This window comes from Schistocerca gregaria, chromosome 2 (genome assembly GCF_023897955.1).
Source record: "Schistocerca gregaria isolate iqSchGreg1 chromosome 2, iqSchGreg1.2, whole genome shotgun sequence".
NCBI classification, from domain to species: Eukaryota; Metazoa; Arthropoda; class Insecta; order Orthoptera; family Acrididae; genus Schistocerca; species Schistocerca gregaria.
The window spans coordinates 621,883,854-621,903,523 of NC_064921.1; the positions used below are offsets into that span (position 1 = coordinate 621,883,854).

General features: G+C 39.7%; 1 protein-coding gene across 1 annotated transcript in view; it reads right to left on the reverse strand.

The window, feature by feature from the left end:
• Positions 1-3,629: 3,629 nt before the first annotated feature.
• Positions 3,630-19,670, reverse strand: part of LOC126334614 (kinesin-like protein KIF20B) — a 36,322-nt gene continuing 20,281 nt past the window's right edge. Inside the window, exon 4 of the mRNA XM_049997022.1 lies at positions 3,630-10,494. Within this exon, the coding sequence (XP_049852979.1) occupies positions 8,254-10,494 (2,241 nt within the window). The 3' untranslated portion in view covers positions 3,630-8,253. The remainder of the gene's footprint in view (positions 10,495-19,670) is intronic.

Consider the following 19,670-nt stretch of genomic DNA (forward strand, 5'->3'; position numbering starts at 1 on the left):
CAAGGTGTGAGTGGAGCCAACTGAGTGAAGGAAACCAACATCTAGGGAGGTGGCATGATGGATGGATGGATGAGGATGAGGTGTAGTGGATGGAAGAGAAGGTTCTGAGGTTGTGGAGGAATGGGGATAATGTGTCCTGGCCTTTGGTCCAGATTATAAAGATGTCATCAGTAAACCTATGCCTGACCAGGGGTTTGAGGTTTAGGGAAGCTAGGGCTGTTTCCTCTAGGTGGCCCATGAAGAGGTTTGCATAGCAGGGTGTCACACAGGTGTCTATGGCACAAATTTATTTGTACAACTTCCCTTCAAAGGTGAAGTAATAATAGGTTAGGATGTAGTTGGTTAGGTGTACAAGTAATGAAGTGGTATGTTGAAGAGGGTTGGGAGAAGTAATGTTACATTGTGACATGGTCATGGGAGGGGGGGGGGGGGGGGGGGTGAAGGGTGTTGGTTTACAGGAAGGTTGCATCAACAGTGATTAATAGGGATCCATGAGGTAAGGATGTGGGGATGGTGGAGAGCCGTGCAGGTGCATGTGCAGGTGCAGGTGCAGGAAGTGGTGGTATCTTTGATATGGGAGGCTATGTTTTGGAAAATTGATTGGAGACACTAATCAACAAGGGCCGGAATTCTCTCATTGGAAACACTGACCAGCCACAATGGGGTGCCCACCGTTGTTAGATTTGTGGATTTTTGGGAAGCATGTAGAAGGTCTGGGTGTGGGCTGTTGTTGGGGTGAGTAGGGATATGGATTCAGGGGAGAGATTCTGGGAAGGGCCTGAGGATTTCAGCTGGGACTGGAGTTTATGTTGAACTTCTGGGATGGGGTCACTGTGGCAGAACTTGTAGGGGGAGGAGTCTGACAACTGGCAGAGGCCCTCTGCCAAGTAGTCACCTTGGTTCATCACAACAATGATGGAACCTTTGCAGATGGCAGAAGTATTACTTATAAGATGTAATAAATATAGCATTGGGCAATATTGCTCATGGCTTGTGATGCACAGACTGGCACTTAACTGCAACAATACATTGTGTGTGTGGTTTCTCAAACCTCTTGGAATTTGCAACTATTGATATAGACTTGTACAACAATATTTGTCAAGATGATGGCCGAGTGATAAGAATGATAATACTGCTCATCAAAACATAAGTTTTAATTGTGATTTTGTTCTTTTCTGGCAGTTGCACTTTTTTACAGTATAGTATAAGTTATTATGTTGTTGGACTGTCTTTACATTGAATTGTGATAGTTATCTATTCCTGACTTGTTTACATACTGGACTCGACACTCTTAAGCTTATATTGACAATCTCTTACTCTTCTTGGTTTTTCCATCAAACATGTCACATTACTCCCAAAACAATTCTTTACTTCCTATTTTGCTTTTGGATTTAATTCCTCAACTTCCCTTACCTTTTCTGTATTTATTCACCATATGACTCATTCCACACATCACCACAACAAAAACCCACCTCTTTCTCATAGTAACCCTTTTGTCCAACTGTTCCACTGCCCCTTCCCCGATTTAGTTACTGCTACTACTATTATTTATCATTACTATATCAGTTTCAGAACAAATTTCACTTTTGGGGCTTGAAATAATAGTTTCATGTCACAACAACTGAATCTAACTTTTGTTTCTACAATCCACTCCACACCCCTTATTAAGCTTTCCTTCAGAACATTTCTTACCATGCAGCCCTGCATAAAGGAAACATTTATTTTAAATGATGACATTGCTTGTCTATTCACCACCTTACTGTACTTCCCTGTGGCACCTTTGATTCTAACCAAAGTTATTGGAAATTCAATAAAATTTTCTCCATTTTTTGTCCCTAACTTCAATTTTCCCAAGATTCCAATTACAGGACTTCCAGTGTCAACCCAGCAATTGCCTTTCCAATCATCTATTTGTACACAAACATACGGTCTCCCTTGGACATCACATTCACCTTCATCTTCCCCTTCAGCAAGGAAATAACTTTCCATTTCTCTGATTTCTAATTGTCTCTCCCATTCAAGTAGCTCCTCGTGATGGTTGTAAGCCGCCGCCCCCCCCCCCCCCCCAAAGGTACATTGGCATCTTTTAATACATTATGTACTTTAGAATATACTCCTTAATCTGCATGTAATTTCCAGCAAACCTCTTTCGTAGCACTTTGTATTTGGTTACTGTTTATTATATCATTATAATAATCCCATGTTACTTCCAGTATCCCCCCCCCCCCAAAAGTGTGTTCTTACATCATCACAAGTGGACACTATTTGACTGTCTAAAAGTATGAGCTGATATCATGTACTTCCCAAACATTGTACCCATTCCTCACTACTATGAGCAGCTGTGTTCATAGTATTGTTTTTCACCACGTCTTCCTCCTTTAATTGTACATAAACCATCACTTCCAGATCATCATAAAGCAAAGTGTCTTCCCATTCATTATCAGCAAGCTCAATATTGACATTGCTCTCCATCTCTATTTTATCATTATCCCCAGTGCAAATATCACTAATAATCTCAATATTCCTCTCATAATCATTACCTATCTGTATACCACCTCCCTCCCCTTGCGGCACACAATTTTCAGTCACTATACTATCAATCTCTAAACAGTAACACGTTCACAAGCCCCCCCTCTATTTTCAATTTCCATTAATCTTACAATCCCATGTTCATCAATCACCGTTCTCTATCTTCTACAGACAGAGCTCTACTACTTGCTTCATCAAAAATGTCCGTCAAAACATTTTCACAGAGCTCTATTTCCCTGTTGTGTTACCTTCTTCCTTAGCTTTGATTTCACTTAGCATATTTTCCCAAAATTGACAAAATTAATTCTATTAACCTGGTATGTTCTCCTGCTGTTCCCACAGTGGAAACTCATTTGTGGAGTGTTTCTTTCCCAACCATTAGCCTGATTTTAATGGATTTCTCACACCTCAGTTTCTATGTCCATTTCCTCTGTTTTCCATCCCCCGGCAATGAAACTTTCTTATTTTCTTCCCATGACTTACTTCTATGTTCACCATCTCTATTTTCAACCATTCCAAAAGTTTTCCTTACTGTTATTGTTATCCTAATGTTCATTCCTGTAGTTTTCAGGCAAAGTACACAGTATTGATTTTGATAAGCACTTATCTCATTTATTGCGAAGTTCTCGCTGCTGACTGCCACATATCGGATTTTGCTTCTAAAATTCAATTTCTGTCCCCACAGTTTGGCTCCAGCATTTTGTTCCACATATTCAATTTATGTTTGTCAAGTTGGGCATTTTTTATTTTATTTTCTTATTTCTGTATGTCCATTACACCTGAAACATTAGCACTTGGTCCAGTTTTACCTTGGATCCCAGTTCATTCCACCACAATTATATTTCTACATCATTTGGGTAACACTTAAATATTCCAAAGACTTTTAGATGTAATTCATTCACTAAATAAAAATGTAATTATGTGAAGTTATTGCAGTCAGTAGCTCTATGAAATAAAAACAGCCTATGTGGATGGTGAACTCAGTAATATATAATATTTAACTTTAGAACTCTTCATTGTCCTGGAGGTCTCAAGAGCTGGATTCACTTTTTTTGGTTTGATCAGTGTGTAATATGAAATAAATAACTGGTACACCATAATACTTCTCATTGCAGATTTATTACATTCAGTGACATAGATGCTGTGTCACAAAACTTCCAATCCATAGCGAGTTCCACCTCCAAAAAGTCCTCTCTTATATACATTTCATGACAATAGTATCATTGTTAGTACAAATTTTATGAGTCACAAAAAACTGTCATCTTGTTAACTGAACACACAGATGGAAATGTTACAATTACTACTGTGATTCGTATAGGCAGATAGCTTTTTATCACATAAAATTACATCAAATACACAACACAAACAATACTTTTTACAATTTTGTTAATTACACAATAAATAAGTTAGGTACAGCATTCCTATCATGTTTCTGATGTTCAATTAAACAGACTTTTCCATCAGTGTTACCAGAAGTTCTGGCATTTAAACAGAAAGTAAGTTAGTTGTTTGTTTATAGTTAGTGACAATGACTCAAAATTTTCTTAACTATTATGAAAATTGTTGATAGGTAGATCATACGAATTAACAGTAGCAATACACAAGATAAGCGATGTCTGATGTATTTTGGCTGACAATTGAAAATCAGCTCCTTGAAACATTTTCATCATCTGGTAGTTATAACAGAATGTGACAGTTTCAGAAGTTCCTACCAATTTACTGAGTTCTGTAGGTTTAGTGCACTGCTGTTTCAAGATCATGTACATCACATATCATTTATAAGGTTGGAATTACTGGTGCAAACATAGTGTTCACATTATAATTAATCTGTTAATTAAAATCTGGACTATTACATGCCCTAAATGAAGGAAGAGTTGTGGTATCGATCGGTGCAGTAAACCTCAAACTGCTCTGTTATGTATCAGATGGGTATCCTGCAGTTATATAACAGGTAGCATATATCTTGAGCCCTCTTTCCACACTTTTCTTATAAACTATTGTTAATAATTATTTTCATGGGGAGGATTGGCCTAAGACTACAGGAAAAATGTTTAAAATATGTCAATTTTTTGTAACATTGCATATCTGTGAAATTGCTTGTCTGTGGCCATATTTACAAATACCTACTTAAAGCTGAACCACTTCAAATAACCAAAGCAACTCACAATATCGAATTCTGAGAGCAGATTAAATCCAGTTCGATCTCTGCTTTGCAAATACGCAAAGCAGTGCAGTAAGGGTTAAAGCTACAGAGGTGATTTGGTCACAATTAGCGTAGATAAACATTTTGAATAGGCAGCCAATGAAGTAACCAAACCAGGACACCACTCACCTACTTTTAATGTGGACAATTTCTTTCACACATTAACTGAAGTTCTAAAAACAGTCTCAATCCCCAAACGTAACATAATAAATGGACACATGAATATTAACAACGGTGTTGAGGGCAAAATTAATGATAACATCCTAAACATTTTTAGTAGCTTTGGCGAGGTACAAATGGTATACACTGCTACGATTGCATCGAAAAGTTCAACATCAGTTTTAGAACACTGTCTTAGAGATACTGACAGGGAAATTTGCAAAGTATTTATAACAGATCTTGGTCTTTTGGATCATTACTGTTTGACAATAAAGCTAAAGACAGGCTTGGTAAAACCCGCAAGGCTACAAAAGATCTTTCTCGGAAGTAAAATACACACATTTCCTAGGGCACTGGCAAATTAAATCTGGGATCAAGTGTATATGGAAAACAATTAGATGTTAATTCTCTAACTTCTGAATGATGTTTACAAGAATTTTTGAGGAGACATATTGAAAAGTAGCTATTTCGACAGCAGCAGATACGGTAAATAGACTGATAACTGCAGGTATTAGAACATCCTCCCAGATACTAAAATTTCTAAATTCGTTACAATAATACTACACTAATTTACAGTTCCTAACTTATTATCACAGATTAAAAAATATACAGGAGGGCACTGCCTGTTGCAAAAACAACATTCAATGACATAAAATGCAAAAAATAAAAGTAGTACAGGATATTGCCCAAAAGAAAATAGGTGTGGAATGTTATAAGACAAGAAACTGTAAAAGCCAAGTAAAAAATCAAACATTGAAACAATAATAGAAAATCCTCAGGAATTATCAAATTTTGTAAATGATTATTTCTCTGGGACTGCAGAGAAGTTACAGCAAAAACTTCCTATAACTCACAGTGACTTAGAAAACAGTACAATGTTTCCCACAACAGAGCAAGAAGTCAGGAAGACAATACAATTAATAAATAAGACTGAAGGCATAGGTAAGGTTCCAATTTGTTATGAAGTCACGCATAGATCGGGTGCACGTCTCATTAACAAACAACATACACGAGTACTTTAGTTAAAGATTTTTCTGGAGTGCCTGGTGCATCACCCTTGCTAAAGAAATGTAATTACACTACTGCCTTTGCTGGCCATTACAAGTTTCACAAAAATGATAGGAACAGGTGTTTCTAGGGGTAGTGTCTTGATCCACTTCTGTTGTTGATATATCAGTGAACTTCTAGACAGCACAAGACATGGATAAAAAGTTCTATTCTGATTAGGCAGTATGTAATAAGTTACCACTGAACATAAAAAACAGTATGCATTTCAGCATAAAGAATGAGAACAACACACATTAAGCATAGATGATAAATCTAGATATTGCTTAATAAACAAATTTTCTAGGTGTGAACATTGCCAGCTGCTAACATCTTGTGGTTACGTACAGTGCCTTCATGTGTGGGATTGTTTTCTGGAGAATGAAGGCACAAAATAGACAGTTTTTAACTGTAGAAAAGAGCTGTAAGAATAATTGGTAGAAGTTTCACACTCTGTAAAGAGCATCCTGACTGTGCCAGTCGAGTACAACTATCAAACTGTGGTGGATATAAGGGAAAATAGTGCCAAGTTTGTCACTAATAGTTTTATACATAATCATGGAACAAGCAACAGTTTGGACTTTACAACAGTAATAATGTCTTGTCATGTCCCGAGTTCAACATCTCACTCATCTTGAGGGGATGCTGACTCAGCTTTTGAGGCAAACTGAGGAGTGTAGTTGAATGTGTGTGGGCATGGGAGTCTGCTGGAGATGTACAAGGGGCACCACAGCATCTTCACTGACTTTTATTGTATTATGTTGACAACAGTGTGTTCGGCAATTAAGAACAGAATTGAGATTTATATTATAAATTGCCTGAAACAAATTATGTGTAAATCAAGAAACACTGTACAACAGGGACCAACTGAATGGGGCAGTACAGCAGTTAATATGCTGGGCTCAGATTCTGGAGAACAGAGTTGCTACATCTAGTCATCCTGATTTTTGGATTTTCTTCCTGTATCATTTAGACAGATGCCAGGATATCTCCTTAGTCAAGGCAATGACTAGTCACATGTCCTATCCTCAAAGCATGTTGTGTACTTGGTGTATTGTATATTTCGAGCTATTGACTTTTATTGTATTATGTTGACAATTTCTGTATCACTGTGATAAGATCCCTGGATGAAAAAAAGGAACTACACTGTTTACTGATTCTACTATTTTCATTTGGGTAACACTTAACCATTGCATAGAAATGTAGGCACTATTACGCAAGTTTGATTTGCAAGAGGTTTTTACGAGATCTACAAAGTGTAGGTGGAAAACACAATTTCCAAATCTAGGTTTAAAGGTTTCTTTATGGCATATTTTTTTATTTTGTACAAGAATCCCTCACAATGCCTTACAGCCTTTCACTGTTGTGTTATCTGTAAGAACTCTAATGTCACCTAATTTTGTGATTCTTTATAAAGCATTCTGTGGATTATATAGATACTTTTCTTGAAAGACTGGCTTCACAACACATTGTTGCACAGGTCCTGAAGTTTTTTCCTCACATCTGATGTGGTCTCCATATTCTAGCTGAGATCCCCAGTCTAAATACAATAACACAGAGGTTTTTGCTGAAAAATTACAAGGATTTTCCATCTAATCACTTAATTTATTTCTGTCTTTCAATGAAACTTTTCAAAACATTCAACTATGCACTTTATAGCCTGATGAAACCATCAATTAATAGAAAAGAATTTTAAAATTAAATATATATATTTATTGCTGCACTGGTAGATTAGCTACAGAGAAAGAGAGCAAGATTTTTTTCCAACTATCTGATGAGAAATTAATGCTGGTAGAAATCAACATCACAAACTACAGTAATTTTTGTCATCATCCAATAACTTTACAATATTATGGAAATAGTTTCTTACAAAACTTTTTTTGTTGGAAAGTCACAACATTAACTCTGGATTCCAACTACAGTGGCAACACAATACAAACATTTGCACCGACAATAAAAACTGCTTACAAGTATACTACTCGAAATACATACCTTATTTAATACAAGCAACACAGATTTTATGTCCATATTTTACAGCAACTCCTTTCAGCGTTTTGTACAAAGTAAAATGCTAGTGTCTATTTACATTTATGTACAGTCAATGTAAGGAATGAACTTAACTGAAACCAAGTGAATGTTACAAAAGAATAGTATGTGTATACTAAAACTGATCTTACATATGTAAATCTGAAAGAATACAGAAGTAAGTCACAGATAAGATAAGCTCCCAGAAAGAAAGTCTATATTCTCAGTTCTGTAAAAGCATAAAAACATCTGTTCCACAACTATTTTACAAACAATATTTACCCTTCTCACTATTAGTCATCAATTATCACAATATCACTGTCATCCTGACTAATTACATCACATGCTTCTATTGAGTCTATTGAGTTTTGTTCCAAGCTGTCATTTTCCTCTTCAGTCATTTCTGTCTTTACATCACAATCATCAACATCATCAGAACTGTCAACATCACCATGATGAGAAACATGTGAACCAATTCTTTCAACTAATGAGCTATTGTCCATAACCAGCTCTTGCAGAAGAGATTTCCTGTTTTCTTCCAACATAATGAAATCCTCTTTTGCCTCTTCAATCTTATCAGTTAACACTTGATTTTCCACATTTTTATTATGAAGTTCCTTTGTTAGTGCTGCCAATTGCTTCCTTAAAGTATCAAGCAAATCTCCTCCATCTGTGTTCTGAACTTCAAGTTGTGATTTTAATAGGTCTATTTCTTGTTTGAATGATTTTTTTGTTTCTTTCAGTTGCGCATGCAAGAGTTTCACTTCATCTTGTGCATTCTTCAATTTCTTTTCATAAAAATCTGTTAACTGTTGTATGCGAAAGTTCCCCATGTCTACTTCATCCTCAGTAGCAGACTTCACTTGTTTCTGCCAGAAATCTTCAGTTCTCTGCAGTAACAAAGAAAATTCTGCTGTAAGTTCTTCACGCACATGGGCATCAATCTCCCTGGCTCGCTGTTTTTCAGTCTCCAACTGCCTTGCAAGTTCTCTGCTACTTTCACATTCCCTTTCTAGCTGCTGTTGCAACTTCTTGATAATCGGTAAATGGTTGCAGTCATTTACCTGAGTCACAAAAGATGCAGTAAGTGTGTCATTGCACTTCATCAGGCTAGCTTTACTACTCAGCATACTCGTAGAATTCAAATATGAAGTATTTTGTGGTTCAACTAAAATTTGCCTTGCAAGTGCAGAAAACTTTAAAACGTTAACTGTTTCAAGATACATCACTGGATCAAAAGTAATGTTTACTATCATTGCAATGCCTTGATTTCCAGTCAATGCGTACTGGAATACCTGCGTCAGTTTTGAATCTCTAAATGGCACCCTCATTTTTCGTTGTGACCTCTGATTATCCCTAATAATCGACAGACATCTACCTAACACATACAGAGACGTGTTTATATTTTGAGATTCTCTTAACCGATTTCCTACATTAAGAGTTTTTTTCACTCTTTCTGTACCTGCTAAATCGACACAAGAAAAAACACTTACTTTCACTGGGTGAGGGTTCTCTGAATTCAATACACGCACCATTTTTATAGAAAACACACAGTGAGATCTGCTAGAATCTGTATTTAATGCTGTGGCAGCTTTCTGCAAATTATTTTTCCCAGTTAAATATATCCGGTAAGCTTCATCTGGTGATGACACATAAACTTGGTGAATGTCTTTAATATACGCCAAACCATTCACATATCCTAAAGAAAGTTGCTTCCTTTTTACATCACAGCCACTTGAAATGTCCAATAGGTCATATATTACTTCATTATGTATCTCGTAGAAGGATACCCACAAGCTGAATGTTACACTCTTCTCATCTTCTAGGTTCAGAATAACCTCGTCCAAATGTGATTTCATAGCCTGAAATGATGGGGAACTGAAGTCTACATTTGTTTTTAAATTGCTAATAACAGCTGACTCCATGGGATACAAATTATTAAGTGGCACTGTACATCCAAGCAAATGATCCCTAACACTGAGTTCCTCTTGCTGCTTTGCTTCATCCAGGCAAATCACATTTTCCAGTCTGTATGGCTTATACTGGCAGTCAGTACACAATCTTCCTTTAAGAGCACTAAATATCATGTTTATTGATTGTGGTATGATTCCAGGATTCTCAGTTGTCCCCTGTATAGTATAGGTTTTTCCAGCATTAGTTGCCCCATATGCAAATAGTAGACAGTTCTCTCCTCTTAGGAAACATTTTAATGGTTGTAAACATGTCTCTCTGAACAACTGCTTTTGAGTTGATTTAGGACCAAAAATTTTTGAAAATTTGTATTGGTGTTTAACAGTATTACCCACTGACTTAAGGCTACAATTTACAACAGATTCAGAGGAAACATCTGCTGTTAATGTAATTTCATCAGTTACAGTGAATTTTGATGCATCACTGCAGTTTCCACTTGGTTTTATTCTCAGATACACTTTTGGAAAACTTTCCTTCTCAGATTCCTCCAAAAGAGGAAGTATGTTCTTTGGATTCACCCGGCATATGGGCCTTCCCATCAATCTTGACTCCAGATATGATGCCTGAAAAAATATTAATATCCATTCAACTTCACTTCCTTATCTAAGATGAATATTAACTGATTACTACAGTCTTAGAAATATACACAAAATACACAACACTACCACTTAAGGAGTAGCAACCAGTACGAATTAATTTATCTGACATGTACATAAATATCCACGAAAGATTATTCTGGACTTTGCAACAGCCAAGTGTGAATGTAACAGATTTACAGAATTCAACACAACTGTCATATCTGCAGTTCTGTTAAATTTTATCCTCTTAATGTATTACACAGTTTAAAGGGGAAAATGTCATTCAGTTCTTCCACATGCAGCCTAAAACCACAGCCTCATTTCAAAATGGAATTTATCTTTTGTCTTTCCGTTTAAATCTAGTGATCAGTACTATATCATCATTTTTGTTTGTAATTAAAAATGTAAAAACGTGATGAATATCAAATACTATTGAATAACTTTTACATTATTATGATTGAAATTTTCCATAATACATGGTACTTTGATGCTTAATTCCATTCTCTCTTTTTTCCTGTGTTTTTTCCATCACTCTCCAAAAGCCGAAAGCTTAATGTGCAACTGTCTATTTGTTGTAGCAAACGATCTTTTTCATAATTGTTAAAACAATGAGAAGTCTTAGATTATATTATATAACTTATTTTAAAACAGATTTTTGGAAGTGCACCTTTGTGATATATAGTAAACTGGTTTGCACTGGATGGAGTCATTTTAACTACTGTCCATGATCCCTGTTAAAGCAAACCATGGACAGAAGCCTACATTTTGTTCCAATAAGAGTTCTAACCTTCCAGCATTAACTGGCATCTATTAGCAAGAAATTTTAGAAACCACCTATAGAGGTGTGTTAGTTATTTGCAATATTCTGATTTATTGGACAAATAAATCAGATATGTTTGCTGAGAAGCAACACCACATTTTACACTCAAAAGAACTCCAACATGAGTAAGTTGTTAACCATCTCAAAATAACATGCACTCAAAGCTGTACTGAACAAATATTTGCCAACATTGTAGTGCACACACTACCTGTGTTTCAACTACAGAGCACAAGTGCACAAAGGTAGGTAGGTAGGTTGGTTGGTTGGTTTAGATATAAAGGGAACAAACTACCAGGTCATCAATCCTTTTTTCCTGATGCAAGCAACACTCAAGGTACAAAAACACCCAAAGTTCATTTGAGAAGGTAAAAGGGGGAAAAGGAATGGGGAACCACACCTAAAAAGAAAACAAATGGAACACACAAAAATCAGGGAAAAAACACACCACAAAGAAAAGTAGAAGGTATTAAAACCATAGAGCAGATGGTCTGGGCTGGCTGATCACAAGAATAAAAGAGGATGAGCCAGTCACTCTGCAATACATTAAAATGTCCACCCCAAAAAGATAATGAGAGATGAACATATGTAGGGAAAAGATGACCACCAAGACAAACAAATGCAAAGAAAGTGTGAGAGTTAAAATGGATGGAGGGTGGCTGCCTCGGAGAGAAGGCTAAATGCCCACATTTAGATGGTATGATAAGAAAACCCCTCTTGAATAAAATGTAAAACTAAATCAGCTGTTGAAGCAATGTCACCCAACAACGAAGGTAGGGTGTTGACAAGGATAAAAAGTCTGCCGCAGAGAGGATAAAAGTAAGCAGTCCAGCAAGAGATGCACAACCGTTATTCGTGAGCCACAGCGACCCTGAGATGGGTGCTTGCGACTGAGGAGGTAACAATTCGTCAGCCATTTATGACCAATGCAGAGCTGACAGGGAACCACAGAGTCCCTGCGAGAGGTGCGCACGGAGGTCTTCCACACATTCGTAGTTTCCTTAATGGCACGCAGTTTGATGTGCATATTGAGGTTATGCCGTTCCGTCTCCCAAAGCCGCAAAACCTCGCAGCATAATACTGAATGCAGGTCAGTTTCAGAGAAGCCAATCTCTTAAGCAGTTTCTGGGTAGCCTGTTTCGCCAGCCTGTCGGCAAGTTCGTTGCCTGGGATTCAGATGTGATCTGGGGTCCATACAAACACCACTGAATGACTAGACAGTTCCAGGGCATAGATGGACTCCTGGATGGTCACTACCAAAATATGACAAGGGTAGTACTGGTAGATAGCTTATAGTCCGCTCAAAGAGACAGTACACAGGAGAAATGTCTCGCCTGGGCATGAGCGGATGTGCTCAAGAGCACGAGATATGGCCGCCAGCTTAATAAGCTGAGGAAAAATTGAAATATTTGACGAAAAGTTGCTGCCAAGCTAAGTAAATGAAGTGTCAAAAACTTCATCTGTTCAAGACCTAGCTATTTTGCACATTGGTGCAGTGTTTAAATGTCAAAAGGCTCCCTACGAATCAAGTACATTAGGAAAGCAAACGAGGAGTCAGTAAGGTCATGCTTTCTGAATAAACCTCTAAATTAAAAATGAAAGAAATCAGTCAAATATTTTATGAAATGATTTGTGTAAAAGAAATAAGTAAATCAGAGAAATGTTCTACGTGCTTTTAAATGATGCTCGAAATCATGAACAGAAAATGAGGTGCATCAAACGTTTCCCTAATAATTTTTTTATTTCATACTTTTAGACAAATCAGTACACAAAATGTTTGACTTTCTTTTCAAAATTTTTATATGTTTTACTTTTACAGGCTATTTAGATTAATTGAAATGCTTGGCCTTAACACTGACTGCTGGTGAATTACGTTTGCAACATCAAAAATCTGTAAAATTTCATGGTTCATTGTAATTTATTAGGAATTAAATGTGTGTGGTGTACTGGGATAGGTATGAAGAACAATTTCTTTGGCAAGAACTTAAAAATATTTAACATAAAACTTAGTATACAGAACTGTAACTGAGTCAGTAAAAATATAAGAATGGCCCAGAATCGAAGCCAGGACACTTTCGTAACACATAATCACGACCTGTAATGCTACCCCGACACCACAGCTAATTATTGTTGATTGTTATCCATTTGTGTACTATGTTTGCATGTAGCGTAGTCAGTCACATAGTAATCATTCCTCCACATTTATTTGTTGGTAAAACATTCATTTTAATTTATTGATGAGAGAGTCAATGTTGTTCTGCTCATTCACGTGTATTCAAAGAATTTGTCTGGTGATCTTCATAGTTGATGATATTTATGAAATTCTCCATGGAGATTCCTCCCTTTGTAAATTTCACATACAGCATTCCTTTTCACTTCATTTTCTTAAGTAAACGTAATTCTGTAGCCTTATTCTCCAGCTACAGTATTCAACACGTTAGGGACGACGTTGTATAGAAAAAGCTGCTTGGCTCTAAGCAGCCATCTTGTAGTGCGACATGGTCACTAGTACACATGACACCCAATCTTTTCGCCCGATGCTGCTGCTTGTCACTGGAGCGTCACATACCTAGAAGTCTCTCGCTGTCGTTCACTTCCTTCGCTCATGTAGGACACCGCCTAACCTGCAATGTAGGGACTCTGGCCACCACCAGGACGCTGGTCACCAGACTCTTACTAAAAGCTCCCGTCACAAGGCAAATGCCACATGGTGCACTTGGTTGAGTGAACGCAACGGTGAGGGCACCGCCGAACCATGTACCACACTCACATAGTTAAGGCGGGATTGAACAAGGAGTCTGTAGAGCTGCTGCAGCGTAGAGCGATCTGCACCCCAGTTGGTGTCGCTCAGGCACCGAAGGGCATCGAGTTGTTGCCAGCACTTCCTCCTTAAGCTGACGGAGGTGACGAAGTCAAGTCAATCAGGTGTTGAAAACTAGTCCTAAGAAACAATTTGCCTCCGCGACAGTGAGTGGATCATCATTAAGGTAAAGTTCTGGTTCCGAATGAATGGTACGGTGCCGACAGAAGTGCATAACATGCGACTTTGTGGCCGAAAAATGGAAACCATGGGCTAGAACCCATGACTGCACCTTATGAATGGATCCCTGTAGGTGCCACTCGGCAACACCAGTTCTAGTGGAGCAGTATGAAATGCAGAAGTCATCTGCATACAGAGAAGGTGAGACGGACAACCCTACAGCTGCTGCTAGACCATTAATGGCCACTAAAAATAGAGATACACTTAACACTGAGCCTTGCGGGACCCCATTCTCCTGGATATGGGAGGGAACTATGGGAGGCACCAGCTTCGACATGGAAAGTATGAAGGGAGAGGCAACAGTGGATAAAACTCTGAAGGGGACCTTGGAGACCCCACTCGTATAATGTGGCAAGGATATGATGTCACCAGGTCATGTCCTACACTTTTCGTAAAAAGAAAAATCCAGCTACCAAGCGTTGGCACCTGGAAAAGGCTGTTCAGATGGCAGACTGGAGGGACACACAATTATAAATCGTAGAGCGACCATGGCGGAAGCAGCCCTGACTTGGAGCCAGTAGGCCACGTGACTCCAGGACCCAACCCAACCGCCGACACACCATACATTCCAGCAGCTTACATAGAACGTTAGTGAGGCTATAGGCCAATAGCTATCCACATCAAATGGGTTTTCACCAGGTTTAAGCAGCAGAATGATGGTGCTCTCCTGCCATTGTGATGGAAAGATGCCATTGCACCAGATCCAGTTGAAGATGTTGAGGAGATGTTGCTTGTAGTCAGATGAGAAATGTTTAATCACCTGATCACTAAGGGACTGGCCCAGCAGCTGTGTTGGGACAATGAGGACTTTCCATCTGCTGTTTGAGGGTGTGAAAGGCAAGGGGGGGGGGGGGGGGTTGGTCAGTTTGATGCAGAGGCTCGAGCATAGTACTCAGCAAATGCGTTTGTATCTGTAACTGCGTTTGTATCTGTAGATAACATGCCATTGATGTTAATGCCAGGGACACCTTTGGGGTCTGGTACCCAAGAAGACGTCAGATCTTCGTCCAGACTTGGGAAGGTGACATTTGGCACCCAATGATCGAGATGTATCTCTCCCAACACTCCTGCTTCTGTCTTTTGATAAGCTAGTGAGCGATGGCACAGAGCCTCTCAAAGGCTATGAGGTGCTCCAGGCAAGGGTGCAGCTTATGCCACTGCAGAGCTCGCCAACGCTCCTTAATTGCCTCAGCGACTTCCGGTGACCACTAAGGGACTGCCTTTCGTATTTTCCACCGTAGTAACAATTGTTGTTGTCACCTGTTCAACCATCTCATTGATGTTACCGTGTGGAGGAGACTCAACGGTGAACACAAAGGTGAAAGTTTCCTAGTCTGCCTTGTTTAAAGGCCATCTGGACAGGTGTCCGTGGGCCTTATGGCGGGGCAGTGACAGCAAGATGTGTTAGTGGTCACTACCACACAAGTCATCATGTGCTCCCCAGTGGATAGATGGGAGAAGTCCTGGGCTGCAAATGGATAAATCAATGGCTGAGTAACTACCACAAGCCACACTGAAATGTGTGGCAGCTCCAGTATTTATGAGGCAGAGGTCGAACTGAGACAGGAAAGGAAAGTTTCGACATCTCTGCCTCTGCCAGTAAGCACGATGCCACCCCAAAAGAGGTTATGGGCGTTAAAATCTCCCAAAAGTAGGGAAGGTTTAGTGAGTTGAGAAGTCAGTGTAGCTAATACATTCAGGGGTACTGCACCATCTGGAGGAAGCCACAGCTTCAAGAGGTGTTTGAAGGGGCACAGTTTCACTACAAACTGAGTGTAGAACAGAAACACAAACTCCACCTGACACACTTTTATAGTCTCTATGGTTCCTGTAATATCCCTTATAGCCATGGAGGGCAGAGGTCCGCATTGCCGGGAACCAGGTTTCCTGGAGGGCAACGCAGAAAGCAGGTGTAAAGCTTAACAGTTGCAGTAGCTCTGCCAGGTGGTGGAGAAAACTGCAGCAGTTCCACTGGAGGATGACATTATCGTGAAACTGGAAAAACATGAAGAACACAAGGATGCAAGCTATGCCTCAGGGTCACCTGCTACCATCAATTGAGTATTTGTATCCACTCCGATTGTGGACGAGGCATCGGTGAGATCCAGGTCCTCACGAGACACTTAAATTTCCACCTCATCCTCAGGTGCAGAATTGGGAGGGAGTGGTGGTGTTGGGGCCACCAGAGAGTCCTTTTTCTTAACAGACTTCTTTGTTTGCTTGCCCTCTTGCTTCTCTTTAGGGGCTTGCTGGGAGGGCTTTTCTGTAGTAGAGGAAGACAGTGAAGCTCTTCATCCAACAGCTTTTGGCTCCTTAAGCCGCTGGCTAGTGTCTGCTGTGGCATTAGTGGAGACCTTGGGAGAGAGGGTCCTAAGGGACCACTTCCACATGAAAGGAGCTGGAGGAGGCTCTTGCTTCTCCGGATGGGGGTAGGGGACCGATGTCCCCTGCATTTGGGGGTCTTGCTACCGACGTGGGTACTTTGGGAGCAACGGAAGGAGATTTTTCCCCAACCCCCAAGGGGCAGATGTATTCTGGAGGCCAGGAGGGACCACTGTTCGTGGCACAGAGTGTGGTACGACTGGTACTTGTGATGGTGATGGTAATGGTAATGTAGCTGCAGCATATGTGGATGTCAACCAAACGGGGTGTAATCATTCAAAGTTACATTTAGCCTGTGTGTAAGTCAACCAGTCCAGGGTCTTGTAATCTATGATTTTCCACTCCTTTTGGAGTACTGTGCAGTATGGCAAGCAGGGGGAGTGCTGCTCTCCACAGTTGACAAGTGGGAGGAGGCACATATGGAGTATCTGGATGCAGTGAACGTCCACAGTCTCTGCATGTGGCACTGGAAGTGCAGCAGGAAGACGTGCCCAAATTTCCAGCACAAAGCACCACGTAATAGGAGGGACGTATGGTTTAACGTTTCAGTGGTAAACTATCACCTTGACCTTCTCAGGCAATGAATCACCCTCAAAGGCCAAGATGAAGGCACAGGTAGCAACCCTGTTGTTTTTGGGTCCCCTGTAAATGGGCCAGATGAAATGAACACCCCGCTGTTCTAGACTGATGCGGAGCTCATCATGCAACGGCAAGAGGAGGTAGCAATGGAAAATAATCCCCTGGACCATGTTGGGGCTTTTATGGGGAGTGACAGTAACAGGAATATCACCCAGCTGGTCACAAGCAATTAATGCCCAGGATTGGGCTGGGGATGCTGTCTCAATCGAGGCTGCAGCACTTCTTATCTTGGACAGTGCTGTCACTTCCACAAACTTATCCTCAAGGTGTTCAACAAAAAAGCTGAGGCTTCATAGGTAGAAAGGAATCCCCATCCATTCTGCGACAGACTAAATACCGAGGCAAATATGGCTCTCTTCTTTCTGTAGATCTACGTTACTCCCAGGGTGTAGCAAGGGAGGGAAATGATTAAGGTCATATCTGCCGTACCATCACCAGCAAAAGACGACTTAGTATGCTTCATTGCGGGTCATCCGCCCTGATGCCACCCACTCTGATCAGGGGTTCTCCCCACAGGTGCCACCCAGCCACAGCAAAGGCCACCTGGTATGATGGCCATTGCCAGGAGTCCTGATGCCCCAGGGTGACAGGTATTTACTCCTTGGCATACGTGGGGAGCTCAGACATCAGCAGTGCAATCCCTTTGTTCTCAGGGAGCTACCACCAAATGGGTACATGACGGCACCACCACAATGGACTAGCTACCGTGCTGGATATTGTGCTTAGAGTAATCCAGTATTGTCATGGGGGCGAAAGAGGACAGGAGACAATAGAAGAGGATGACACACACTGGAAAGTGTCCTCGCCCAGATAGTTGAATTGCACGTGGAGATGCAAAGCCATGACAAGAAGTTCATGAGATCGAATCTAAGGGCACTTTGGCTAACTTCCCCATATGGTCTACACTTCTGTAGAATTTGGGAAGTGGCAGGTCAAACAATAAAATGGGACCTGAACTTAAAGGGCTGAAAAGTGAGAGACTCCTTTTAGTCACCTCTTCGGACAGGCAGTGATACCTTGGGCCTATTCTAACCCCCAGACCCAAAGGGGGAGTGCACAAAGGTTTGACTTTTTGCCAATTATGTAATAGTTTAAATAGCAAAAGAATGCCCTCTGTATTTTTGCACCCTTAATATTAATGGTTCCTTAAATAAATATTTCTAATATATCTGTACATCCTAATGAACAATTTGGTAAATGTTAGTGATTGTGTGTAATACCAGTATGTATGCAACCAATTTGATTACTTTCCACAATGAAAATTGCAGAAGACAACAAGCATAAGCTCTAATGTGGTTTTAAAGGACTGGCCAGTTTTAGATAGATAGATAGATACTGTAACAAAACATCTTCAGTTCACAGGTTTCTTTGCCTCTATCTGCAGTGCAAACAGCAATATTTGCTATGATGAGTTTAACAACTTTAGTAGCAGATATAAGGAATGTAAATTTAACAGTAGAGATCATAAGTACACAGTTCATTAAAAACGCTCGGCCACGGCAAATGTACAAGACTGATGTTTTCACTCGACATTGTATTTTTCAACATCTGCAACAAATGTTATTTGGTTGTTATAACAAAAGTATTGCACAGACAGGTGTTTGCACTTTGGTATTTACTGACCAATTAGTAAAGCAGATCAATGGGAGAACGTGATTCAGCCCAATAATTTGGTTGATAGGCATTCATTTAGTCACAGCATTAAATACAAAATGGCTGGGATCTTAAGTCCATAGCAAATATTAAAGGTGAGGGACTCATTTACGCAAAGTGATTGTATTCCCTTTTAATCTAAATGTTAGTTAAACTGGACAAAAAAGTTAAATCATTAAATTTAGAGTACTCTCTAATGAAACAACGCCATAAAGAAACATGTATGAGGTTACTGGTAAAAGTGAGGCTTTCTTTACACACTGTGGTTAATGTGCTGTTACTATTGGGCAGTGGAGTTGTGCTACTGGCTAGAAATGCCATAAGTTCAGAAGTTGGAACAAGATTTGCCCTAGGCACAACAAGTGATTTTTTGATTGGCCTGTTTTACTCTGCTGATAGCAAGCATCGAACTTTTGCAAGTCTGTCAATAACTGTATATGTGCATGACCCATTTATTAATCAGCCAACAGTTTACCTAAGCATGGATTTTAGGAGGACTGCTTAGTGTTTGCATTCATCAAATGGAAAAAAAATGGCAGGCAAAATATTGGCTACATGCAGTAATAAGTGCAAGACAGGTAAAAGGACAATTCAGTGGGATGTATGACGAATTGAGATCACACATTTCAA